The 27,852-nt window shown below is 36.7% G+C and overlaps 2 protein-coding genes across 9 annotated transcripts in view; one reads left to right on the top strand and one right to left on the bottom strand.

The window, feature by feature from the left end:
* Nucleotides 1-672: 672 nt before the first annotated feature.
* On the bottom strand, nt 673-8,461 carry LOC121357191 (IKBKB interacting protein). Of its 2 annotated transcripts, none has more exons than XM_041474274.1 (4): nt 8,324-8,461; nt 6,490-6,718; nt 5,676-5,793; nt 673-1,732 (listed from the first exon to the last, which is right to left on the bottom strand). In XM_041474274.1, exons 2-4 carry the CDS (start codon nt 6,681-6,683, stop codon nt 977-979), a joined length of 1,068 nt encoding a protein of 355 aa, XP_041330208.1. In that variant the 5' UTR covers nt 6,684-6,718; nt 8,324-8,461; the 3' UTR covers nt 673-976. The 2 variants fall into 2 exon arrangements, with proteins under 2 accessions (XP_041330208.1, XP_041330207.1); XM_041474273.1 differs by lacking the exon at nt 673-1,732 and adding an exon at nt 1,759-4,807.
* Nucleotides 8,462-8,575: 114 nt separating this feature from the next.
* The window catches only part of APAF1 (apoptotic peptidase activating factor 1), a 31,613-nt gene continuing 12,336 nt past the window's right edge, over nt 8,576-27,852 (top strand). For 2 of the 7 annotated variants that reach the window (XR_005955700.1, XM_041474266.1), the window contains exons 1-16: nt 8,576-8,708; nt 9,848-9,989; nt 10,260-10,449; nt 11,697-11,894; nt 12,914-13,097; nt 16,023-16,135; nt 16,654-16,785; nt 17,226-17,464; nt 18,011-18,178; nt 18,967-19,098; nt 20,923-21,036; nt 21,585-21,763; nt 23,167-23,293; nt 25,186-25,311; nt 25,909-26,040; nt 26,698-26,823. Coding sequence is in view for 6 of the 7 variants with exons in the window: in XM_041474266.1 (XP_041330200.1) it covers nt 9,852-9,989; nt 10,260-10,449; nt 11,697-11,894; nt 12,914-13,097; nt 16,023-16,135; nt 16,654-16,785; nt 17,226-17,464; nt 18,011-18,178; nt 18,967-19,098; nt 20,923-21,036; nt 21,585-21,763; nt 23,167-23,293; nt 25,186-25,311; nt 25,909-26,040; nt 26,698-26,823 (2,298 nt within the window). In the remaining variant the exon portion in view is untranslated. Of the gene's footprint in view, nt 8,716-9,792; nt 9,990-10,259; nt 10,450-11,696; nt 11,895-12,913; nt 13,098-16,022; nt 16,136-16,653; nt 16,786-17,225; nt 17,465-18,010; nt 18,179-18,966; nt 19,099-20,922; nt 21,037-21,584; nt 21,764-23,166; nt 23,294-23,853; nt 23,945-25,185; nt 25,312-25,908; nt 26,041-26,697; nt 26,824-27,852 lie in introns of those variants that run through there. The other 5 variants (XM_041474267.1, XM_041474268.1, XM_041474269.1 and 2 more) reach the window with 5 other exon arrangements.

Below are 27,852 nucleotides of genomic sequence, written 5' to 3'. Positions count from 1 at the left end.
CTTCTATTCCTATTTAATGCCCTTCTCTCCCCCACCTTCCTCTGTTAAAACCATTCCCACTATCTTGTTACTGCCTACTTCATTTTCAAATGTCTCAAATCTTGTTCTTCAGCACCTAAATAGTCCCAGTAGTTCATATTAGTAGCCTTTTGGGATATAAGCAGCTTCTCGTTGCTAATTCTGCTGCTCACTATAGTATTTTACAGACCAAGAAATAATGAATGACTGTTAGGATTCCTGAGAAGATACTGGGACACTGGGATAAAGCCATCAGCAGCATTATTAGGTCTTTCAGAGCATTGTCCCTACAGAGCATTCTGTGTTTTAAAGACAGAATGGTGCTGCAGAGTAATTTTGATTTACAATTATAAAGCCTCACACAAAGCCTTACACAAATTATTCCATCTAAATGTGTGACAAACTTTCTGGAAGGCATCAGCAATATTTATGAGCATTTCTTGCTTTGCTGCATTTACCTTGTTAAATATTATTTTAAAAAGAAACTAGTTTACAAAAATCATAGAGTGAATAGAGACAAAGTGCTACTGCTGTTGGACTACTTCTTGTTTAGCTGGAAACCACTACTCTGTTCTTTCCTTTGCAGCAGGAAAGTGAAACTGGAATCTGTCATTCTTGGGTTCTGCTTTCTTCATGAAAGCAAGCTCTAAAGCTAAGAACATAATTTTATACTTTAACACTGCTTTATTGTACAAAACAAGCAATTTATTAAAAATGGCATCTCTCATTCTTCAGAAAGAAAAATACATGCAAAGAGGTACGTTTTTTGTTCACATTATTATCTCTCCCTTGAAGTAAGTATGACTTTTTCCTGTCCTGTTCAAAAGAATAGGACAAATTTCAGGTTTAGGTGTGCTTCTAAATGAAGCCTTTAAATATTGTCTGTCTTCTCAATACTACACACGATGGGAGTTCACACCGCTCAACCACTATTCTTTAGGCCGTGGCCTTTCAATGATCAATTAATGTCTGAAATCTTGGTTATTTCATCTTTCACATCCTTGATCTCGGTTTGAACTCTTGTTAGATTGGCCAATTTCTCATTCAGTAAAGCAATTTCCTTCTCCCGTTGTAAGACCTCCTCCACTAATCTTCCTATTCTCAGTGTTAGGTCATTTATTAAGGGCTCCAAGACGGCAAACTCCTTTTTAACTTTGTACATCTTAGGTTTTAAATCATTTGCAAATGTAACTGTCTTCAGAACTTTTGCTCTGTCACCTTCAAGATTCAAAAGTCTATTGGAATGCTTGTTAAAATCGCTCCTTAACTCAGACAGCGCTGCCTTAATTTGCTCGATTTTCCTTGCGTTACTGGATGCCAGGCTTTGTATTTTCGTACTTCTGTCGATGCTGCTGGTAAGGAGGTCACCTATATTTTTCACTGTTGCCTTTTCACCTTTTTCTACTTTATCTTCTAGCGTTTGCAAAGAATCTGTCAGTGCAGTGATGTCCGAGACCAGGCCTGAAATGCGCCTTATGTCAGTTTTTACTGTCACAATTGTCAATGTTACATTTTTTGCTATAGAAGCTGCATTCTGTTCAGCGCTTGAAACTGCATGAAAAAGACTTGTTAAATTCTTCTCCAGTTCTTCTTGTTTTTTAATTATGCTGCTAGACCATGTTTTCATTGTATAAATATCTTCCTGCAGATATTTAATGTGAGAAATTATTTGAAGATCTTCCAGCTGTTTCATTAAGCTCCAAGTCTTTTCACACTAGAGGGATACAAAAATATTTCTAGCTTAACAACTCAATGTCAAAATTTAAGCTATACTTTAATGAAATATCTTACTATTCTGACATTCAATTTGAATGCACGCCCTATCTCTAGGAAATCAATTTCTGTTACAACACAACCAGATTTTTTTTTCTTGTCAGTATACATAATAAATATTAGTACTTCTTCTATTACAACAAAAAATTACAAGCAGGTGCTATGTGACTTTCCAAGGTGACCTCTGAAAACACAAGTCAGCAAATGGAATCTTCTTCCATACAATGGAATTTTTTAAGTCTCCATAAAAGCTATTTTAGTGAAGGAAATCCAGCTACTAGTGAAGGAATCCAGCTACTGCTGGATTTTTGTCTTGATTTGCACTCTTTTATATTTATTTTCTTATAATTGGTTCTTAGTTTTCAAATTTGAGAGGAAAAAGGAAATTATCTGAGTGATGCGACCCAGTTCAATTCCCAACAAGTCAGGGTAGAACTTGGAGAGGAAAAAAAACCACCAAACAGGCAAACTGAAACACATTCTACGAGGCTAGAATTAGTTTCATACTAATCCTTTTCTGAACATTAGTAGTAAAAATATCATCACAGAAACCAGTATTTTTAGCTCTTCAGTAGTGCTGGTCGTTCCTCAACAGCTCAGAACCATTTGCTCAAAAGCAAAAGACCAAAATTCAGGTTGTGGAAAGTTGTGCTTGTTTCCTACTTAATGCCCTCCAAGGATGAGGATTTCATGTTGAAGCTCCTGCACATTCAGCTTTCAGTAGGGTTCAGGTGGATGAAAGACACTAGATTAGGGATCATACCACTGTCACTCACACACCCTGCCTCAAAATGATACAAAGTAGAAACACTAGAACTGGAACACACTTGTGAAAAGTATTTAAAAAACATTGCTTTATATAATAGTTTTTCCTAATAGGACATGGAACATTCAAATATTTACTCTGTACCCCTTCTGGAGGAACAGTTTATTTTGAATTAGATTATGCATCAGGACATGGAACTTCACTACAATATATTTTTATTTTGAATATCACTGTAAACAGAAATTTATACATAAACAACAATTATATGAAACCAACACAGCTTTATAACGTTGAGAAACACTGGTTTCATAGTCTTTTGAATGGGCAGTGTTACTTGTTTAGTGAAGATTTCAGTGGAGTTCTAAAGAAATTAAAGTACAAACCCAGACTAATTTAAATTAGGTCTGATTAAGTCATAAGTGTGTGTTCATACTGTTTCTAAGCAATCTCCTTTCCGGAGAAATACAAAATTATCAAGACAATAAGTCTGCAGACAATTTGTGTTGTCCCTGAGATCCAAATTTCATTGAACATCTGTCAGGCTTACTAGATAGTATTACATCACATGTAAGTAGGTCTGTGGGTAAACTGGATATTCCCTGCTCCCAAGCACATAACTCCACTGATTTCATTAATTACTTCTGCAGCTCTTGGTTCAGCAAACTTTGGGAAACAATGTCAGTGACATTGTTAATTTTTTTTTTCTTTTCAAATGCAAAGCAGTACAGGACATGTGATGCCAAATAAAGAACATCCTACAGAAAAAAAGGTTAAAAGGTTAAAATTTGTTTATAAAGCACCAAAACAGCCACCCCCAAAAAAAAAAATGAAAACAAACCAGCTGCTATGTAAATGCCAGCTTGTAGATACCAGAACAACACAAGGCTCTCAGCAGGGGGTACTTTCCTAGTGTTTGTTTTAAGGGTGCTGGATCTGAGCTTCAGCTGATAAAAATGTACTCAGTGCTTTCCTGCAGCACAGAACCATTATGGTGCACAACACTTTAAAAGCAAGGTACAGCTATCTCAGCTGAGAAATAAGTGATTAATTGTTCACTGAGTTACAAGTCTGTGGAAAATAATACACAATGTAACAACAAAAGAAACTAAGTACTGAAAGCTAAATACAAACTAAAAATATGAACTTTTTTTTCCCTTAAATCAAAATACTTGGCTTCAAATTATTTTTAATAAAAAAGATATTTTAATAAATAAACTGAAAATAATCCTTAATTTAAGAAAATATTCCTTTCCTTCTTTAACAAAGTATTACTTTCTTGCTCTCTACCCTCTTTCTCAACTTTTCAAGCTGTTCCAACGATCTTTAGATCAATGACGGTACATCAGCTATCCCTGACATAGATTTAAATCACATTATTTATAAAAAAGTGCTTTTTCATCAATGAAAAACCTAAGACCAAATTCACTTATCCCCATTCTGGTCATTTTCTAAGTTAAAGCTTTCTGAAGTTACTTCTTCTGCTTTTGAAGATACTGCTATGTCAGGCCCTGTTTCTAGAACAGGTAGTTCATGCTGCACTTTGAACAAGCTGCCATTGGACTGGAGGCCTTCAAGAGCCTTCTGCATGGCCGCTGTATCAGAAACAGTTTTCAGCATGTCATTTTCCACAGTGTACACCTGTGTCTTCAAGTCCTGTATCTTTTTCTCCATACCAAGCAAGTCACTTGACAACCTAAGAATAGAGTGAATAGCATTTTCAATTGTTGGCAAATGGGTCTTGCACTCCTCAATTTTAGGTTCATAGTTTGCAAGTTTCTGACTCAGGTCTGTGTCCTTGGCTACCAGACTATTCTGTTCTTCTTCTAGCTTTTCAACTGACTTTGCATCCAAGTTCAACTTTTGTTCAACTCTAGAGAATTCATCATCTTCTTGCGTTTTTAGTGTTCTGATATTTCTGGCTGTACTGTCTTCCAAATCTCTTACTCTTTCTGAAAGGGATTTAATTCTTTGGTCAACTTCATTAATTTTGGAAGTAACTTCTGTATGTATGAACTTTGCTTCAGATTTTAAACCACTAGCATTTGTGCTCATTTCATCCAGGCTTCTTCTCCAGGAATTTGTAACATTTTGGAACTTCTCATTAATGCTCTGCATCTTTAGAGATAGAGTCTGTTCATTGTCCTGAATATCATTTATGGTGTTATGAAGAGAAGATACTTCCTGCCCAAACTCAGTCATCACAGAGATGGATGAGGCAGCTTCTCGCAGGATACTTTCAGAAGACTCAAGCTGCATTTACAACACAAAACAATGTCTGTGTCTACTTAACAAAAATAACAACAGAAAGCCATTTCCAAGTATTAAGAGATAATGAAGTCCCTTAAAAACCACTGTACTTGTTACAAAGCTCCTCCATGCTGTGTTTTCATGTTTCATCTTTAAAATATTGTTGACTAACCTAGCATGAAAAAGTCATGGAAAAAAGGTATGTCTGTTGTTGAATTTCTACAGCATATAAGCAATTTTACATGCTTGGGTTTTTTTTTTTGTGTCCAAAATACAGTAAATCCCATGCAACATTCTGCAATCTGAAGTACAGTATATAAATATCCACATTACATCATCTATAAATTACATTATTCTGAGATCAGTGCTGAAACAAATCACTGGCATGAGCCATGCTGTGCTACCATCACTATCTGTAAGGTATCAGGGATAATTTGGCAGCCAGTACAGCTTTTCTACTGGATAATGTCACACATGGTAATATCTTTTTTCGTTACTATTCTATTTTCTTATCTATCACTTTATTATATCTTCATATCATTAGACCATCATTTTCTTCAAATCAATGTATGTGAGAATCACACATGAAAGAGGATTGGTAAAATGAAATGTGCATGTATGTAAGTTCTTAAAAATAGTTTAGTTTCTAAAAAATCATACTGAGATACAACCACTATGTTCACATATGGAACAATGGCATGGATTGACATGCTTTGTCACATGAAATAGTCTCTAAATGCCTATTCACAGGCAAGTAAAACACATTCTGAAAACTTGCTTTAAAACAGGCAGTTAAATTAACAAAATAACAATGAAGTAAGCCATGGCAAATATTCACCAAAGATCGTCAAATTAAGATGTTAATTATTACCTTTTCAGAAATTAAGTTTACTTTATTTCCCACATCCAGGATTTTTTCAGCTTCTTGATGTAAAAAATTGTACTTTCTTTCCAGATCAGCAAATTGACCTGACTGCTGAAATAGAAACCTGCAAATTTCAAGTAAATAATAAATAAAACAGAAAACATAACTTCTTAATTAGTATATATTAAGTATTCCAGCATTTGATTCACAGCAAATTGTTACTGGAGGGATTTGTGTTCACAGAATTTGCTAGCTCAATACATAACAGGAAAAAAAAAATTAATGAAATTGATCTCTCTTGATACTGGAGTTATCTTCTAAAAGAGGTATGACAACAAGGCAGCATCCATAGCACTGCATGCTAAGGTAACTAAGGCACTGATGCTGCTAAGATACTTTAAAACATTTTTAACAAAGATATTTGACCTTTACTTAAATACTCCACCTGATGAACGGTTTATTACACTGCTGAGCAAATTATTTACAGAAAACTCCATTTCACTTCTCCTGTCCATTTACTGTCTGCCAAAGGAGCACTTCCTGTCAGCCTAAGTTGCTCTCCAGGCAGATGCATTCTCCAAAGCAGGTATTCAGAATTCATGAGCAAGGCACCTTCAACCCGATGTAACAGATGGAGCTTCTACAGTAACACGGCACACCCATGTTTCCATGCTTGCCAATGCTGCTACTCTTTCCTGGATCCTTCTGGCTCTAACAAGTTTCTGTAGACACTTAACCCAAGCACTCTGTTAACATGTAAATCATACAGCCCACAGAATACAAAAGAAAATGCTAAAATCCTCTTTAGAGAGTTACCTACCAGCTCACCACCAGGCAAACAGCAAGGGAAATGATACTCAGACTTGTCCTTGAGTCAATCCAAAAGGAACTGTGATTATTGCTGGTCCTGGGACTTGCCAGCTTCCCATAATTACTGTGCTTCTCAGCCTTCTGTGAGCCTTCACTGCTCTTGGGTGAAGAAATACCTTTTTTCCTTGGCTTAACTTCAGACATTTTGTGGTTTTAAAAAGCAGAAGCAAAGGAGAGAGCTAGAGAAAAAAAAAAAAAAACAAACAGAAAGGACTAAAAGGACTAGTTTTTACTTCTTACATTTTACTTTTAACCATCCTCAAACATTAAGTACACAAATACACCCCAAAAAATGTTTCTTTTGGTGTTCACTGTGCTTCCTAGTTATGTGAACTTTTGTAAAGTATCATATTACTTTCATTTGCTTTCTATATTACAGAGCACTGCTTTCATATTTTCTCCAGCTGAGCTGACTTTCCAAGCTTAAGCTAACTTCATCTTTCCAGAAATATTTCATGTGCTGTAGAATAAGCTATTTTAAATATGTATTTAAAATTACAAAGATTAAAAGTATATTTCTTTTTGTAGCTGATGACTGTCACAAGTTCATCAGCAATTTCACTGATGAACTTGTGTTTTACCTGTAGATTTAAAAAAGAATTATTACCTACACCACACTAAAAGGGGAAAGTTAATTTTTCAATTTAAAAAATAAAATTGCAAATCAAGCTTTAATTTAGTAGTTCTGTTGTAACAATTTCATGTCATCTGTAAAATCACAAATGTTGATTATCAAAAAATCATGATAGAAAAATTCAGAAGATTCATGAAATCATGTCTCTAGAAAAAAGAAAAGCTATAACTTCCTCTTGATAAAATTAAGGTCAGAATAGATTGAGGCAATATGAATCTCCAGCTCATATTTTAGCCATCCAAGTGAAGTACAGAGTGTAGTTTTTAAGCCTAAAATCTTCCATCACACTGCTCAAAAATAGCCTTGATCCTTGGCAGAATTGCTTTAGCAACTAATTTTGAGACCAAACTGCTGTGCTGGTTTTTTGGATCACTTTGCAGCAATGCCGCTTAGTCACATATCAAAATATAAATATTTGGAGATACTTACATAGTCATGTACAGGGGTAAAAGGTATTGTTTATAATCTAATGTGTCATGCAGGTAGCTTAGAGCTGTTTGAGCCACAATACTAGGAAGCACACTCTGAGCTTGAAGCATGGAGAAAAAAAAAGCTTTTCATTTCAAAAAAAAAAAAAAACAAAACAAAAAAAAAAAAACCCAAAACAAAAAAAAAAAAAAAAACCCAAAAAAAAACAAAAAAAAAAACCAAAAAAAACACCCCACCAAAAAACCCAACAAAAAAAAAAAAAAAAAACCCCCCCCAAAAAACCCCAAAAAAAAAAAAAAAAAAAAACACAAGCAAAAAAATAAAACCCAAACAAAAAAAGCCACCAAAACAGAAAAATTGTATTCTGAAGCTTTTAAAACAGCTTTGGGCTCGAGAGCACATATTATGAAGTTAAAGTGGAGAAAAAAAAAAAAAAAAAAAAAAAAAAAAAAGAGCTCTGAATAGTAGTTAGGAAAAGAGTTTAACAGAGATAAGCTACGCTTTGAAAGGACGGCTTCAGCGCGCACCCGGTGCTGTGCAGAGGGATGAACCGCAGCTCCCCAGAGACCCTTCCGGACCGCTCCGCTCCCCCAAAGTGACCGACTGCCCCCTGCGCTCCCCCAAAGTGACCCACACCCCCTCCGAGCCCGCCCTGCAGGACGCCCCCAGCCCCGGCAGTGCCGCCTCCCATCTCCCCCTCCCTGCGGCCGCTGTCCCGTACCCGCCGCGCTCCTCCGGCCTCAGCTGGGGGCGGAGGCGGGCAGGGCGGCCCAGCCCCGCAGGCACCACGTTTACAGGCCCCGGGGCCCCTCCCCTGGCCGCGGCTGGCGCATCGCCACCCGGAGCGCCACGTCCGGGGCCCGCCCTCCGCGGGCAGCGATCCCGGCGCGCACAGCCGGGGCTCGGCGGCTCCGCGCCGGCGCGGGAGGCAGCGCGGGGCTTTGTTCGGCGGCGGCGAGCGGGCCGGGCCGGGCAGGCCCTTCCCCGCCCAGGCCCGGAAGGAGGAAGCGCTGCCGGCACCGCCTTCCCGGGAGCTGCAAGGCTGTGCCTCGGAGCTCGGCGGGGCTCGGGAGCGGCGGCAGCCGGGGCTCCGCGCTGCCCGCCAGGTGAGCGGTGAGCACAGGGACGGGCCGGGCCGGGCCGTGAGGCGTTCCGCCGGGGCAGGGTAGGGGTCGGCGGGCGGGCGGTCTGAGCGCCTCGGTTTCTGTTTCTTTGGCGGCTGGCAACAGCGGCTCGGTGTGAGTTAACTCTTTGTTTTGTGTGTTTGTGGAGCGATTTCTTCTGTGTTTGCCTCGCGTGCGGCAGTATTATTATTGTTATTATCCGTTTTTCGACTAGGGAGCTTTAGCGTTCCTTTTCCTCCGTGGTGCGGTGGGATAAAGGTAGGGTGGAAGGCTGTCTTAACTACGTATTTTTTGGTGAAAATAGGAAATTCTGTCAGCACAGCGGAAGAGGCACTCCATCGCGGGTTTATCCAAAGGCAGCCGTTCTACATCTAGCCAGCTCCTGAAAGAGAGAGTGCTGGAAAAGGCGAGCGCTTCTGCAGGCACCTGCATGGGTGCTCTGTGGAGGAGTTTGGACTTGTTTATGGAGCTTTCCTGGCAGGAGTGGGATCGGAGAGAACGCTTTGATCGATTGGGACTCTGAGTCGCTGATCAGTTCTGGGAAACCTTTATGCCGTAGTCAATAGTTTTCACCTGTTTTCTTCAGACATTTGGTTTTTTATGATATGGAGGGAGAATGCAAGTTTGGAGTTGCGTGTCCTAATGCTGATAAAGGAAGGTACAGCACAGTCAATGACAGTGTTGAGTGCTCCCTCTTCCATCATATCCAAGTGTCCTTTTATGGAGGCTTGAACTTGGAGACAACAGTGTGTTTATCCTGTGCAGTGAGACCAGTCCTCTTTTTCATCCTGTTGTCCCAATCGTATGATCCAAGGACTTAAAAAAAATTTGAAAGATGTAGTGAGTGGGGAGAAGACCTTTCAATAGAGACATTTAGCAAGACACTAGTGTATAAGAAGCTTGTAGTCTTTGGTTTTGTAGTTCTGAAAGTGTTCATAAACATAAATTCATAGGAATGGGAAAAAGAATTTGTATTTTCAGAATTAGCTGGTACTTTGCTACTCTTTCTGATTTTAACACCAAAATTTCTAAGCTGTACTAAAGCTTCTTTCCTCATGCTTGTAAGTTATGTTCCCAGTCTGACTTGACTCCTCCCCCTCCGGCTCTTTTTCACACTGAAGAAACATGGATGTCAAGAGTAGAAACTATTTGCTTATGAATCGTCAAGCACTGGAAAATGACATCAAGACTTCCTATATTATGGATCGTATGATTTCTGATGAAGTACTGACATTACAGGAGGAGGAGAGAGTGAAGCAACAGGTAGGATTATCTCTCACTGCTATTTCTCTTCCTAGTTTACTCACATATTTTGCCATCCTTTTTAAAAACAGTAATTTCTGACTATCTAACTCCTGGATTTGTCAAATTCCAGCACACAGTTTTTGTTGCTCTTAATAAGGTTCAAGGCTTGGTAAGTTAAAGGATATTTCTATAACTATAAATAGTCTATAATTTACAGAGTGATATACTAAATGATTTCTGAGGCTGCTTAGTTTTGTATAATACCTCTTCTATTTTTTTTTTTCCTAGAATACACGGAAGGAGCGAGCAGCTATGCTAATAAACATCATTCTTACAAAAGATAATAATTCATATAGATCCTTTTATAATGCACTGCTCCATGAAGGGTACAGAGATCTTGCTGCACTTCTTCAGGATGGCATCCCTGCCGTCTCCTCTGGTAACAGAAAGAGTTCAATGGATGGAATGACTTCCTACGGTCAGTGTAACTACAGCAATCCCTCCGCTTGAGTGTGAACACAAGCTGTCTTGTTTATTCCTTAGAAAGTGACTATGTGTAATACCTGTTCCAATGAAAAAGGAGCAGTTGGTGCGTTTGTTTGTTTTGGTAGTGTAGTAACTATGTCTATTTCATCTGCTTAACATGGCAGGAGAGTTACAACAGTTACAATTTTTATAGGTCATCTTGAAAGTGTTCATATTGAATAATGCTGATTTTAAAAGGCAGAAGAACGGATGCTCTTACAGTTTTCTCTAATTTGTAACATTTTCATTGTAAGTGAAAGGAAGACTCTCATTTGTATGTATTAAAAGAAAAACTTGTAGCCTCCAAAATTCCCATATTTATCTTGAAGAGTAATCTGGAATCTCTCAGCCTACATTGGTCTAGTTGATAATTGATTAATTGATCTAATTATTAGGTTACTTAATTCTTTCCACCAGATCTTTTAATTACCCTGTATAAGTTCCATAACTTTTGCCTGCATTTTCATCAGTATCATCTTTGACTGACATGAAATAAATGTGTAGTTTCTAATGGGCAGAACCTTCTAACTGCATATGACTAATTGCCATATTTACTGGCACTCTGCATTTAATAAGTGTCAAAGGCATGTGGAGTTCAAGGCTATCTTAGATAATCAAAGTTTATCAGTTGTGTCAGTCCATATGGCCACAAAGAGAGCAGATTAAGTGCACATTTCCTTTCCTTTTATGCTTTACCTCTTTAAAGTCGTGCTATCTCAGCTAAATCAATGGAAGTCTTGCTTGGACCCCGGTGCTGTGCTGTGAACTGCCAAGGAAAAGCCTTACACAGCACCCTTTCTTTTCTGCTGCATCCATGGTGGGGTGACTTCTGGCTGAGAAAGTGACTTGTTTGTTTGGAATAGTGATGTTGAGCTCTGTGTTTGCCAGTTTCCGTGGGAGATGTTAATTCTCTCTTCACTTCTAGGGATTAACGTAACAAGCTCTCCTCATGCAGTTATTAATTTGAACACTGTTTTAGGTAGGGGGCTAGTTACATGCTCAGTAATTTATTCCTAAAAAACAGTATTTTTTTAGTACTTGATATTTTGAATCCAGCAGGTTTTAGGGCATTCTTGTGGGACATGAGGAGGGGAGGGAGCCCACTAGTTATTTTGGGTGAAGTGTTGTTTGGTTGGGTTTGAAGAAGCATCACATTTAGAACTCATGTTTTATTTTGATGTTTCTTGTTCTTAACTTTAGTGAAGACCATTCTCTGCGAAGGGGGCGTACCACAGAGACCAGTTGTGTTTGTCGCTCGACCAAAACTGGTAGATGCTATTAAAAAGAAACTGTACTGCTTGGGAAGTGACCCAGGTTGGGTCACCGTTTATGGAATGGCAGGCTGTGGGAAGACTGTTTTAACAGCAGAAGCTTTAAGGGATCCTCAGCTCCTGGAAGGTATTTGCAGAAAAACATTTGTATTTTTATAAAAATCACTGTAGATACACACATGTTGGACATGTATGGTGCAATATCATATGTCACCTTGGAAGTGTTTTGGATTTCTAAATTTCTTAGGTGATTCTGAAATATTTGCTTGCAACATACAACTTTCATAACCATTTAGTGGTCTAGGACCACTGAGTATTTAATGAATTTGTAGAAAAAGCTTTGAATAGCTTTTCGCCTTAGAATCTGCTTTGGTTTATGAGAGTAGATGCATCCTTAATTAACTTGAAATTGTTATTTCTGTTAGTGCAAAATAATATATCTAGTTATTTTCCTTTTGGTCATTGCTTGTAAGGTCCTCAGACTCCTTGCTATGTGAGTTTAAAAAAATCTTGCTCTTACTTTTGCATAGATTTTAATAGTAGCAGGCATTTGTGGGTGATTAGTATTGCCTTAGCTTAAAGTAGGTCATAGATGCAACCATATAATGGCATTTTTTCTCTTTTATTTATTTTTCCTTGCATAGGACACTAGGAGGAGAAAGTAGGACTTGGCATTAACGAAAAAATTATGTAGGGATAGATACTATAGCATCCTCTGCTACAGCTGACTCTTCTGGATATCTGCTTGATCACTGTTTCAGGGTCATTTTTACACCCCAGCCTCTGAACCATTGCAGTACTACATGGTTAAAAATGTAAATGGTAGGTCAGACTAGCAGAAAGATGGATGCAGAAGGGGCTGTGGAGGGACAGGAAGGAGGATGTCTAGAAAGGAAGGACAACAGCATCAGTGATGGTGTGAAGTTTCTGTGGGTACTTGCCCTACAGAGTCTGTTCCTTTAAAAATAAACAGGCGTGGTCTTGTAGAACCACCCTTTGGTGTTAATAGTAGAGTTGCAAGGATGGCTTGCAACAGATTTTAGAGGTTTGTGTTTTAATTAATGCTGACTTACTACTGTAAGTTGCTATAAAATATTTAAAATTATTTGAAATGTATAGCATGATTAATATTGCTGTTCTTGCTAGATTACTTTCCAGGAGGAGTTCACTGGATCTCTGTTGGGAAACAGGACAAAGCAGGGCTGCTCATAAAACTTCAGAATCTCTGCAGTAGATTGGAACATGACTCCACTCTTTCACAAAGACCACCACTTAACATTGAGGAGGCTAAGGATCGTCTTCGTTTGCTAATGTTACGCAAATACCCCAGGTGATGTCAGTAAAATCAAATACTATTCTTTTAACTGATAAAACTTTGCAGAGTAACTTTGGTCTAATCATCTGAGGTGTCTGTGTTGTGGTTACATGTGTCTGTGATGTGTGATTTGTTTTTTTAACCAGCTTCCTCACTTATGCTAATAAGACTTCTATTGACAAAATATATTAACCAGCTGTGCAGGAGACATATTTGCTTGAAAAAGCAAATAGTGAAATAATGAAAGATGGGTTTGAATAGTGAAAGATGGGAACAAACAACTGCAAATAACGATTTATCTACCTTTCAGTGTTCTCATTGTGTGTGTAGACTGCTTTGCTGATATGTGAGGATCATACAGCAGAAAAAAGGGTCTGTATCACTGCAGAAAATTCTTCCTTTCCAGAACAGATGGTGTCTTTAGAAAGCGTTTGGTCTGGAGGTACAAAAATGAAGGCATGTTTTCATGATGTGACCAATTATTGCCAAGAAACCAGTGTCTTTCTCAGTCATTCCACAGCTTTTTTCACCTTTGAACAACAGTTTTTACTTGCTGAGGATTTAATTATTCTCTTGGAAAATTTGTACTAAACTAAAGGAGCCTGCTTGTCAGTGAGTTATCTTGGGAGTAATACTCCAGCCTTGTGATCTTTGTAGATAACAGAGTAGAATACTGGCATTTCTGTACAGGGGAAAAATGTTTTCCTTGTGAAGAAAAGATGTGCGAAATATTGATAGGTCCTCCAAAAAGAAATCTATCAGCTGAAAGTGCACCTTTCCTTGAAAGATGTGAAGTGGTTGTCTCCATTGGCACATTTCCGTTGTTATTTCTTGTTTGTTAGCAAACAAATGAAATCAAAACTCTTCAACACAGAAGTGGGCATGGCAGGAAATAGAGGGGAATGCGCCTTGGAATGAGGATCATAGTGGGTGCAAGTGTATGGGAAACAAAGCTTTGCTGAAGCTTGGGAAGAAGCTGGCTCTGCTCTGGAATTCTCTTTGGCAACAAGAAGTCACTTTAGCTATACCTGGATTCAGACAGCCAACCCAGTACATCTCTTGGGAATAAAGTATTAGACAAAGGATTCAAATTTTGAAGCCAGTATGTTTCTTGGGATTAAATAATTAGTCAAATGAAAAATGGAAACTATGGTATAATTCAGAATGAGAGATTACAGAATTTAATCTCCTGTGACTGTTATTACAGAGTTTTGTTTGTTGCTTTGGAGTGTGTTTTTGTTTGTTTTGGTTTTTCTTTGTTATAAGGTTTTTTTAATAATCCTAGTTAGAATTTAAGATTTGTTGGTGTGACTGGAGGAGAAAAATCACTGGTGCCTAATGAATAGGTGGATTTTGAAGTGCTCAGATTAATTAAAAACATACAATCAGGCTGTAATTCATGCCACCATCATATTTTCAGTTGTGAAAGTGCCACAAAATGTGCCCTGCTAGTATTGTTGTGAACCCTCTGATTTATCAAAAGGTTATTAATAGAAGAGTTATATAAAAATGAAATAGGGGTATGCAAGACTTAAATGTATCATTGACAATGTGGTCTGATGTGTATGCACTTCTTTAAGGAGGATCAAATCCTTATTTATAGGCTTTGATGGCCTAAGTGCCACTTAGCTGAACAAAAATGCGGAAGTTTTGTCATGCTTCAGTGAGAATTGGACAACTTAACCAGTATCTAGTGGAGTGGAAAATTCCATCCCTTAAAAAACAAGCATAGTAAATGTAAACAATTTGTAGGGTTAGGTGTCAGTAGCTAAAATTCACTGACGGCAAATAACTGTTACTTCTTTTCATACATCTGCTTGCCAGCTAGTCTTTTTGACTTCTTGCTCCCGTAAACCCAATCTTTTAAAAACAGCTTTCAGTAGCTTCTCTGTCATATATAGGCAGATGTAGGGAAGTCTACTGTACATTATTCTGGTGAGATTCCATGTAGGAGCCTACAAATGTGGCTGGCCGTAGGATTGGAATATGTAGTCAGTATGAAATGTCATTTATGTAAGAAGAGCCTTGCCATTCGAGACAATTGCTTTACAAGAGGGTTAGTCTCATGTCGCTTTCCAAAGATACAAGTACAAAATGGAAAACTCTTGAGTCAAAAGGAAACTTAAGTGCTTTCCACAAAGCTTATCACTAGCCTGTGTCAGAGTTATCTAGTTTTATACAGCTCTTTTCTTAATTTATGATATCTAGTGACTTAAAACCAATAAATATTTCTGGTTTTCCTGCTGTCTACTAATGGAAATGTTTCTCAAAATGTTGTTTGCACTTCAGTTGTAGCTATGAAATAATAAGTGGTAAATACCTTTTTGAGATAACTGCATTCTTGCACAGTGTTTAATCACAGAATCACCCAGGTTGGATGAGACCTCCAAGATCATCAAGTCCAGCCATCAATCCAGCACCACCTTAATCACCTCTCAGCCATATCCCCTAAGTGCAGCATTCAGACGCTTCTTGAATAATCCCAGAGACATTGACTCCACCACCTGCCTTGGCAACTTATTCCAGTGCTTAACACTCTTTCACAGAAAATGATTTTTTTCTAATATCTAATCTGAACTGCCCTGTGTAATTTAAAGCTATTTCCTCTACTCCTTCCGCATGAGACATGGCAAAGAGACCATCTCCCACCTGGCTACAACCTCCTTTCAGGTCATAAAGATTGATAAGATTCCCCTGAGCCATATTTTCTCCAGACTAAACAACTGCAGCTCTCCCAGCTGTGCTTCTTAGGACATTTTCTAGACCCTTTACCAACTTTGTTGCTGTTCTATGGACATACTATTAAGATATTCTGCATACTAATATAAAAAAAATTGTGCAGTGATACTTTGTAAATTATGAAAATGTCTTTTCTTTATTAAAATGCAATACTTTATTTTAGCATTAATAGTTGATCTGAAGTATTTCTTCTCTCACTAGGTCTCTTTTGGTCCTGGATGACATTTGGGATTCCTGGGTGTTAAAAGCATTCGATAATCAATGTCAGGTACTCATCACGAGCAGGGACAGGAGTGTAACAGATGCTGTGGCTGGTAAGGAACAGCTCCCTCTCCTGCACCACAGATTTTGTGTGGCTGGGTCTGCAGTTTGTTCTTATGAGCTTTCAAAAGAATCTGATAGAATCTGTCTGTCAATCTGTGCACAAGTGGCAAGGTTTTAGAATTCTGCTTTGAAAGACTTTGTGCTATTTGTGAAGTAAGTGTTGTATGTTATCCCAAAAGTTGCATGTTAACATTTATGAGTGCAGTAATTCTCAACAGAAGAAATTAAACTCTGTGACACTGGTGCTGTTAGACTGATTATCTCTACACTATTCACCAGTGACTGCCTGTAATGCACTTGTAATTATTAGCTTATAGTCTGGTTTTTTTCTGTGTATGTATCTCTAATGCAAACTGATTCTGATAAGTAGAATTTATACTCTTCTCAGTCCTATAAAATAACTATGTAAGAAGTCTTGAAGCTTTGCTCCAGATTTTACTTGGAAAATACTTTGAATTTCAATATTTTTATGCATTAGTTGAATTTTTTTCCATGTTTCTGTTTCTAGGCAATAAATATGAGGTTCATGTGGAAAGTGGGCTAGCACATGAGAAGGGACTGGAGATTTTATCCCTATTTGTGAATATGAAAATATCAGAACTTCCAGAACAAGCTAACTCTCTTGTAAGAGAATGCAAAGGTATTCTAGTAGCTCTCTGTTGTACAATTTACCACTGAATGTAACTTTTTTTGTTCTGTATTTTGACTTAAAAATAGAGGAGGGAACATCCTTTAATACTATATATGTTAAGCAAAATGCAAGGCTTGTTAAATATTTTGGGGTTTTTTTTTTCTAAGCTTAGCAGAAGTCCCATGTTGGTTTTTGGGTATTTTTCTTCAAATTTGGGTAGTTTTTCTTAAAATGTTTGGGTAGTTTTCTTCAATATTTTCTCTCTGCACCACAATTACACTTAAATTCGGGGAGTTTGCAAATGGAGTTTTTATTTTATTTATCTCTGCTCCACACCTCAAAAATTTAATCAGAGTATTGGGAAGATTACCTGTTTCAGTCATGTGACCATCAACTCTTGGATTGTGTTCCTTGATGACCTCTAAATTTGATGTTATCTTTTCCTTCAGGTTCTCCTCTTGTGATATCCTTGATAGGTGCATTACTCCGAGACTTCCCCAGCCGCTGGGAATATTATCTCAGGCAGCTGCAGAATAAGCAGTTTAGAAGAATAAGAAAATCTTCCTCCTATGATTACGAAGCCCTTGATGAAGCAATGTCCATAAGTGTTGAGCAGCTGGATGACAATTACAAAGACTACTATAAAGACCTCTCTATCCTCCCAAAAGATGTTAAAGTACCTACTAAGGTAATAAAAACAGTGCAGAAATCTTGTGATAACAAGAAATCTGATAACAACCTTAAAGAATTCTCAAAATTTATAATTGTCATGTATAACTTCTATGGTATGTAACTTAATAATAATTTCTGCATTGGGTAGATTTGTTCCATTATTGCATCATGACTTGTATTGTTAGTAGTGCAATGAAAATAATAATAACTAAATAAACATGTTCATACTGTTAAAGTTTAATCTGCATTCTGTATATTGTTCTTTAATTAGGTTGTAATTGAGCTCACTGAAAGCTTGAAAACTGTTAGGTGGAATTTGTCTCCTTTTATGGTCACCAAATAGATCAGCACAAATAGACAAAAGAAAGGTTTACTTCTAATATCCGTCCTGTGGTTTGGTATGAAGGAATTGGTATCTTATTGAACTGGTTACCCTTTGTGTCTATGTTTGTTAGTATGCATTTTGTTGACTGTTAATTGGTAGCCTTTTATAATATTCATACAAATCATATTACAACTTAGTTCTGATTCTCTTCCCTGTTTATGTGTAAATAATTTTTAGGTTCTCTGTATTCTTTGGGATATGGAAACTGAAGAAGTTGAAGATATACTGCAGGAATTTGTTAACAAATCACTGTTGTTCTGTGATCGCAATGGGAAGTCATTCCATTATTACTTACATGATCTTCAGCTTGACTTTCTCACAGAGAAGAACCGCAACCAGCTTCAGGTAGCGTGTCAGATGATATTGCATTCAACTTTACTCTCCAAAGCTTGCAGAAAATGTTGCTTTGTAAAATGGTACCTTGAGTAGCTTCATAGCGTAGGTTGAAATTAAATTTATATTAAGGCTGACTAATTAAAAATGTTTATTTTCAACTTGAAACTGTGGGGGGATTTCTTGGTGGTTCCATCTGCAGCTAAGAGACTACATAGAGGAATAATGGGTATAGTCTTCTCTCAATCAGATGTTCCAGCAGGAGGTGTAATATTCCACTGTTGGCTCCAAAGACATCAAGGCCTTACTAGACTACTTCTTCAAAGCAGAGAAATGCTTTTTGCTCCTTTTTTCAGTTTAAGTACTTTCAGGAAGATGACCTGTAAGTTTGGCTCAATTTAGGTTCTGAAGGACAAGGCAGAAAAGAGTTGATATGAAGAAAAGCCAAGTTTTGTGTCTTGCTTTAGATCTACATATGTAAGGATCCAAACTCTTTTTTTTTTTTTTTTTGTTTGCTACCCACATTTAAGATGAAGAAAGATTTGGTAGCTAATCTCAGTTTGAGTAGGAGGGTTAACAGCTTGCTTTTCTGTCTTTCAATATACAGTGGATGTTTCTGGAGAAGTCTTTAGCAGCAAATTAGGTTAGGTGTACAATTTTTGGAAGGTATGCTTTCTTATTTCATTTGTTAATGTATTACAATTGAGAAACAATATTATTCCTCAATTATATTTACAATGTAATAGTCATAATACTTATAATTCCTCAGTGCCAAAAGTGTGTTTTTCTTCACTTTGCAGGAGCTACATAAAAACATAGTAAATCAGTACAAGAAATACTACAAGCTTAATACACCTGTTCTGTCTCAAGAGGATTGCATGTACTGGTATAACTTTTTGGCATATCACATGGCAGGTGCCAAAATGCAGCAGGTGGGTTCTGACAGGTGTCCTGTGCTTCCCTTTTCACCCACTCTTACCTCTGATTTTCCCTCCAAGCCTTCTCCCAGCTGAGCCTCTTTTCCCCTTGACTTTAGTCCAGCTGGGTGAACACTCAATACAGAGTCTTTAGGAGGTCCTCTGATAATCACTGTCCCTTCCAGAAACTACTTTATTTCCACACTCTGTATCTTGTCTTTTCAACCACTTCTTGAGAAGTTTTCGTATTTTATATCATAATGGCTTGTGATTTTCTTTTCCTTTTTAAGAAGCTTTAATAAGAAGTTTTCTCTAAACCTCTTTGCAAACCCAAGCTCTCTTTATTGTAAAGCTCTCTTTATAAAGTAAATTGATTTCATCAAAGCATTTTATCAGTTAGTTACTTTTTTATCCTCAGAAGTATTGTTAGCTTTTTCCTCTTATGTCCTAGAGATTTGTGTGTAAAAATTAATCATCTGATTTCAATAGCAAAAGAACCCCATCAAGAGTTAGATGGGCAAGTCTCTTGTTTCCAGAATTGTCTTGGCACCTTAAAAAAATTGCTGCCATTTTTGCCAACGGCTCTTCTTTAGATATTAGCTATTATAAGATGCAAATCATGCAGAAAGATTAATAATTGCTAGTTTCACTTGAATTTGAGTTTCAAATGTCTTGAATAGCATTTGGTCATGGTTGTTAATTGCTTTATTTCAGAAGTACTCAAACCTGAGCTTCTTTCAAGATGGTTCATCTGACTTATATGATACACTTCATGGATTTATCTCTTATAGGAGCCTTCATAATTAAAGTTGGTTACAAGTCTAGGTGTTTTGAATCATACTCATTTCTTTGCCTTAGTATCTTTAGTTTCAGTGTGTTGTGAAAATGTTTTTATTGGCAGCCTTTCAACGTTTTGTAGAATTAGCTTCTCAGAAGCCTTTAGCCTGGCTCATTGTGACTATATGCTTCCTAGAGTTTATATTCTATGTATCACTTATTTTTCATTATTTAGAAATGATTTCTACTTTTTCTACTTGTCGGAAGGCTAATGAAGCTAGGAGGTATTCTTTTTTTTTTTTTTTTTTTTTTTTTACACCTGTGCAGTGTTGTTACTAAGCAGTTTTTCTCGAGGAAGTCTAAAGAAAACAAAACATTGGACCAATACTTGTTAAAGCTGGTCATCTAACTAATAGGGATTAAAGTTCAATGCTTTTTTTTTACCTGGGTCTTTAATAATACTGACAGACCTTCTGTGCCCAGCCTCCTGGTTTTGAGGACCATGGGTGTGGGAACAGACACTTTTCACTTTTTCTGTAGTGGGGACAGATGTGAAATTGTAAGGGACTGGCTGGATCAGTTGAATGTTCACAAGTCCTTAGGGTCTGATATGATACAACCCAGAGCACTGAAAGAATGAAAGGATGTTATGGTAAGACTCCCTTGATCATTTACTAATGGTTTTAGGAGTTTCAGCATCTCCTAGGAAGATCAACAATCATTATTAGCAGTGATCTTTGCTAGACTGGACTAGAAGAAGCTTTTTCAGAGTTAAAAAAGCAGAGCTGCAGAAGTCAAGAATTGCTCTGTACCTCCATCTACAGTCTGAGTAGCTGTATCAAAGAGCAGTTTAAAATAACAAACTTAGCCTTCTGTACACTGAATTTTTATAACTGAACAATTAATATGCAGGAAACAGGAAATTGTCTAAGTTTTCAACAAGAGACTGTTGTACCGAAGTATATTAAATACCTAATGGATTTCCTGTGTTTTTTTCTTTTCTCCTTAAATAGATTCTGTTGTGAAACTTACACTCTGAACTTAAATTTGTATTTCTTTTAGGAGCTCTGTGATCTTATGTTTTCTTTAGATTGGATTAAAGCTAAAACAGAATTGGTGGGGCCTGCTCATCTAATTCATGAATATGTAGAATATAGTTCAGTTCTGGATCAAAAGGTATGATACTAAAAGGTAAATGATCAGTTGGTTACAAATACAATTTTCAATTTTGTAATTGCATTTTGTTGGATGTATGTATATGGCAGGTATATAGAATGCTTATAAAACCAAAATTAAATTGGACTTTAACTTGAAGATAAAAATGAAGGAAATTCAGTTTTCTGTTTTTTTTAACTAAAGTTTGTAAGTGGTTGGCCATGGAACTCAACAGCTATATTGATCAATACCTAGGGGTGGGTACATGAGATACTCTGCTTTTGATGAGGTGTGGAATTATGCTGACCACTTGGAGTAATCTTTCTGATATTTCACACTGCTTATTGAATAATCACTATTGCTAGTATTCTTGTTTGAAAAATAAGGACATTGTGCTTTCTGCATAGGATAATGAAATATTTCAATGTACGGTATGTATTTGCTAATATAACTTAATAGAAAAATAGAGATAAGGGCTTCAGTAAGAGTATTAGCTGTAGAAATTTTAAAAAGCAAGGAAATAAATCCTAAGATAAATCTATGTTATCAAATGTCTGCTCTGTATTTAGGATAGCACAGTGCGTGAGAATTTCCAGGAGTTTCTGTCCTTAAATGGGCACCTGCTTGGACGGCAGCCGTTTCCTGACATCATTCAGCTGGGTCTCTGCCAGCCAGAGACATCAGAGGTGTACCAACAGGCCAAGCTGCATGCTCAAAGGGAAACAGGAACATTTTATTTGGAGTGGGTGTAAGTAGCTGCAGCCCGTCTGCTGATATGCTGATCCCTTGAGCAAGGAAATGATTTAATGTACAACTAAATACCATGTATGGTAATAAAAGGATCTGTGTAAGAACTACTGGAGTTTTCTTCTGGGGAAAGAAGGTGTGATAATTTTCAAGATCTTGTGGGAAAAGGGGAACCCATGATATGTAAGGTGACAACTTAGTAATAATTACATAAAAATTAATTTAATAATAAATTTACTTCTGTATTCGATTATTGTTCCTTTTAAATAACAATGCAAATATGAAAATATGATACTTTGAATCTTCTTTAAATAGTTTTATTTTAACATTAGAATTGTAGTGCCAGTATTTGGTTTGTTAGTGTATGTTTTTAGGTTTTAAAGTAAACTGTGACTTTAAAAAGGAGAGCATTTGTGCCAACTTGCAAAGTTTTATAAAGTAGTGAGATGGGAAAATAGTAATCTCTACACAATCTTGAAACTTCTCCAATTTAAACAGTTCTTTGCTGTTACTGTATTTTTGCAAGTTGTTTAAGGAAAAGGTATACAGATCTACACATTTTCCCAGCCTTGTCCAATAGTCAGTTGACCACGTAACTCTCTTTGATTCTGTTTGATACTTCTCTTCTGAAATGTGTAGTACTTGGTGCTTATGAAACAGAGTGACTCTGTGTCAAGCAATTATAGTATGAGCCAGGCAGATTAGTCCCCTCTTCAAATGTTTGGTGATTTTATTTAGCAAAACTGCTTGGAAATTGCACAGTTCAGGAGAGTCAATATCCAGTTAGTTCAGGAGAGAGATGTTTTGGTCATTATCACCAAGTCATCTCATTACAGTGCCAGCTGTCTGTGTTAAGGTCTGGCTAAACAGGATGATTGTGCTTGCTACTAACTCTTAAGTTTTTGTTGAAGTGAGGCAAGAGTCATCTAAGGTGAGTTAGATCCTGTACCTAATCTGTGATTGAAAAGTAGTGATAGTCACAGATCTTATTTAGGTATCTTGTGATAAGAATTGAGCCATTGTCATGGAAATTAAGGAAATTTGCACAGATCTAAGAAAATCTACACGAGTTTTTTAATATGCTTGAAAAGGAGTTCTCCTGCAGGAGAACAAGAATTCTCAGGAAAAAGTCTATATTTGGAAATAGCATCTTTCAGATCATAAAAATGTTATCTTTCTTGGTATCTAAGCTGGAACTGTTGGAGCACAATATAAATCTTTGAGTGAATGTTGGAATTTGTGTTTCCTTTGTTAGTTCAGCATGAAGGCTGAGAGGTAGGGTGTAGTGGGTTTTGTTTGTTTTTAAAGTTTGCTGATCAAGATGTGTGAAAAAATGTTAATCTTCTTAGAGATGGTTTTGAATAATACAAAGGCACTCATCTAAATAATTGTCTTACCCTGTAGAAATAAAAAATCCTTGAAAAATCTCTACCGTCTGGTTGTTCGTCCGCATAGAGATGCAGTTTACCATGCCTGCTTTTCTAAGGATAGACAACGAATAGCATCATGTGGAGCTGACAAAACTCTTCAGGTAAAACACCTGTGAATGAGTCAAAAAGAGATGCTGTGTACCATTTGAAAAACATTTGTTAAACAGTCCTGTCACTTTTCTTCTGTTGCAACGTGGAAATATTTGAATCTAGATGGTAATTGGAGACAAATGATTGAAAAGGATTTATTATTGCATAAATGTCAAGTTGCATGTTCAGAGTAGTAAGTGTTATCTTCAAGAGCTGGATTTTAGGGTTTATGCCCTCACTGCCCTAATATGTGAACATGAGACCAGCAATGCACCCCAGCTTATTTAATATTTATTTGCAAAAAATGTTATTTCCAGTCAGAGTAGACCTTCTGCAGTACTGAGGAGCAGTAAAATGTTTTAGGTACAGCTTTACTATTTATATGGGATGGTAGTGGATGTTATGCCACTTCAGTGTTTAATTAGTTAAATGCCTTAACGCATAAGAAATACATCTGTGGAGAAAATGCCTGAAGCAGAGGACAGTATTAAATTGGATACAGGCCCAAAGTGCTTAGAAAGCAGATTAGAAGAGACAGAGAGGAACGTGACTAATATAAATTTGCCAGCAGTCTGCCTGGAGGGGAGTCAGCCAGCTCTCGAGAAAACTAGCAATCAGCCAGCCAGTAACCTGGTAAAGTACCCATATTCAGACAGCCAAAGGTAAGGGAAAAGAACAACTTTGCTGCAAGCCTTTGGTATTGTTTTGGATGCTTGAGAAGTTGAGTACTAAGTTGCTGCTCATTTGGCTACTTACTGTGTTGTTACTGGGTTTTTTATTTGCTTATTTTATTTGCTGGCCTGTACAGAATTATGATCATGGCATCAACTTAGGAGATGCCTGGTGGATGTACTCATGCTGTGCTGTAGTTGCTGTGCTGGGCTTCTGTACTTAATGGCCTCATTATTGACACTGCAGATTGCTTATTTTTTTCTTCATTCTACACCCAAAAAAATCTGTGGATTGCAATTGCATTTAAACTAAACTTTCATTGAAGAAATAATAGGAAAATTAGCCATAATCCTTTTTTTTGTTTTCAAACTTTGAGCTTATTCATGTTTTTTCTAATTGTGGCTTAAGCTTTTCAGTTTTCAAAGCTAATTAAAAAAATGATTGCTGGATTAAGAACAGATACTCTGCAGAATTTACTGTGAAGGTAGATTTCCTGTTACTTCGGTACTTAAGTTCTTATTTAAACACATACCAACCATTTAATTGTCATTGGTATTTCTGTTCAATAAAAAAAATCTGAAAAGTGCTGTAAAGAATACCTTGTGGTTTGTTTTAATAATTAAGAATATGTAACCTAAGATGGAAAGGGACACCTGATTTCCACCCCCTGCCCAACCCACACTGTAAAATTAAATCCCAGAATTTGAGCAAATTGATTAATATGTAGCACTTTTCCCCAACTGTCCTTTCATTGCTAATGTCTAACTTGAGACTGAAACGTGTGACAATTTTCCTGTCAGTTTTTCCCTACTTATTTTTGGTTTTTTGTTCTTCCAGTCATCAATTCTGTTGAAATTCTTACTTTAGATATATGGGTGTCCCATATTCATAAAACTACAAGTTTTATATGTATCTTGGGTTTTGTTAACAGATTGTTTTCCAGTTACTGTTAAAATAGGCTGTGAAAGGGCATGGTTCTTAGCTTAAAGAGTGGGGGTAGAACAAAAGTATTTTGAAAAATAAATTTTCACTAATTCTCTCTCACAATTTCTGTCGTCCGTGCAGAATTTTATAATTACATTATTGTCCCTGAAATTATGAATGTGTTCAAAAATCAACCCATTTTTTTAAGAGCTTACATAAAGAGAGCTGTTTGAGATGATAAAAGAAACTTATATACGTGTTTTCAAACTGTCTGCAAGTTGTAAGGTTTTACTGTTCCTTGGTTTAGGTGTTTAAAGCAGAAAGTGGAGAGAGACTCCTGGAGATAAATGCCCACGATGATGAAATACTCTGTTGCGCTTTTTCTGCAGATGGGGAATTCGTAGCAACTTGTTCAAGTGATAAAAAAGTCAAGGTAAGGGAATGAGGAAAAGATGATTCTTTTTTTCAAACTCATAATTTGAATTTCTGTTTAACTAACTCAGCACAGATTCTTAAAACTAAAGGTGTTTTCAACTTAAATATTATGTGGATAATTTAATACTTGACAAACAGAAAAGCCCTTCTTGTTACATAAAAGATACTTAATGTTAACATCAGGCATGTAGAATTAACCACTTATTTTATTTGTATCATCTGATGTTTCTTTTTAACTAGAACATAATATGTGAGTCCAGTCCTATAATATCAGATGAATGTATCCATAACTCTTTTATAATGCTTTTTTTTTTTTTTGTTACCTGTGAAATAGTTGGGATTTTTAATTCCTCATTATACTAGCAAAATCTTGTTGGAATTCCAGAATTTATCAGATTCCAATCTGAATTATGACCTTTGCCTTCATAATGTCTTGCTTCTTTATTTAAATATATCATCTTTCCTCTTAAAAATATTTTTGAGGTATTATTAGTAATGTTTAGGACTTTCTGTATTTCAGCATAATTTCCAGATTTTTAAAAACAATTACTTTAAATATATTTAAAAGTCTGTTTCATCTTTCAATTCTGCCTAGGTCTGGAATTCAAGAACAGGCCAGTGTAGGTGTGTGTATGAAGAGCACTCCGAGCAGGTCAATTGCTGCCAGTTCAATAACAAAAGTGGTCAGTACCTTCTGGCCACCTGCTCAAATGACACTTTCATCAAAGTAAGTGGAAAAGCTTGAGATTATTCTCATGCTGTTTGTCATGGCAGGGTAGTTGTTGATGTATAAATATATCTAAACACTGAAGTAATGGTTTTTTTAATGATTCTGGTAGAAGAGACATGGCAACAGATTGAGAGTATTGACTACAGCTCTGTTATCAGATTTCAGCAGGGCAGAATAGAAGTGTTTATACTCAGCAAAGGATAATGGGCAAGTCCTCTGTTGATAGGGCATGTAGGTGAGGGCTTTGGTCTGATAATATTCAAATTGTTCATGACAAACTTGAGAGATTTCATTTTTGTTGAAGTGTGTAAGCTGCATAACCCTAATTTAGGAAGCTGAAAAAGAATGAGGCAAGACACAGCTTTTTTCTCGGTCTGAGGAAACTTACAGTAATTTTGTGCTGATCAGAGGCGTTGTCTGCACTGTACAGAAAGTTTTAACTAGATTTATGTAATTCTGATGTTAATACTTACAGGTAGAGGTAAACTGTGGGGTAGCCCAGGGCATAGCATCCAGTCCATGAGCATGTGGGTAAAACTAAGAAAAAATAAAAGTGATGTTTTGGTTGCCAGTGTATGATTTTGAGAAGAACATGAAAGATCTGTCTTTAAATAATCAATTCTTATGATATTTATGTGTTTATTTCTCTTACAGATTTGGGATTTGAATGAAAAATACTGTAGAAATACGATGATAGGTCATGAAAATTCTGTCAATCACTGCAGATTTTCACCAAATGATGAGTATGTTGCTAGCTGTTCGACAGATGGAACAGTAAAGGTATACAGTGTATTTTTAAATCAGCCATTTGTTTTGATGATGGATGGGCAGGTTTTGCATCAAATGAAAAATATGTATAAGAAAATTTTGTGTCTGCACTATCAGCTTTAATGAATTAAATCCTGAAACAGTTGATTATTGGTCATCTGTAATGATGACCAATTTTTGGTCATCATTAATTTAATGTAGGATTTGTAATGCAGGATTTTGTAATGCAGGATTTTGAAATAGCTCGTCCAGTACCAGGAAAAAAAGTTGACTGCTTGTAGTTGCAAATAAATGCTAACTAGCCTCAGTTTGAATATCTTTGTCCCCTAATGCACTTTGTTAAGAAAATATGAGTGGGGAGTAAAAATTATTTAACCAGAAATATAGTAGTAAGCTTTTAGGTTAATTGAAAGTTTTGTCATCTCTGAAAATGAATCATCAGGAGACATAAAAATTAAAAGCAATTTCCATGTGCTGTTTTCTTGTATGCACTAGAAGAAAACTGAGAGGTTTGTGTTTTTCTGAGTGTAAGTATTATTTTTATTGCCTTTAGTTGCAACAGAATTATGCTATTTCAGAATTGCAATTCTTAAAACACTTATGTTTCTATGTAGTTGCTAAATCAGGAAGGAAGGATTGCTGTAGCTGTTGTTCATAAGGAAAAATGTGATGAAAGGGACAGAAGTGTTTCCCTAGATTTTTGGCAGGTCCCTCAGTGAAATTAAGGTGCAAAGCTAGATGTGTACCAGATTTCTCATGGTGAGTAGATTGTTTACATGGTTGCAGGGTGTTGTTATTTTTGGTTTTATTCTTTTTTAAAGTAGAAGTTCAGGCAGCATTGTAGCTGGAATGATAGGAGGGAAAAACCCAAGGAGAAGGCTCTGCTACAGCATAATCCTCTTTGTGGTTTGTTTTTATTTCTTAATTGGTTTTTCCCCTTTTTTTAATATGTAAATCATTTGGACTTGTGAATATTCTAATGCTGTTTGTTGACTGGGGAAAGTAAAAGGGACTTTTGTATTTTATTCCCTGCCCTTTTTT

Source organism: Pyrgilauda ruficollis, unplaced genomic scaffold (assembly GCF_017590135.1).
Source record: "Pyrgilauda ruficollis isolate IOZ18807 unplaced genomic scaffold, ASM1759013v1 scaffold32, whole genome shotgun sequence".
NCBI classification, from domain to species: domain Eukaryota; kingdom Metazoa; phylum Chordata; class Aves; order Passeriformes; family Passeridae; genus Pyrgilauda; species Pyrgilauda ruficollis.
This window is presented reverse-complemented; position numbering and strand designations above follow the sequence as displayed.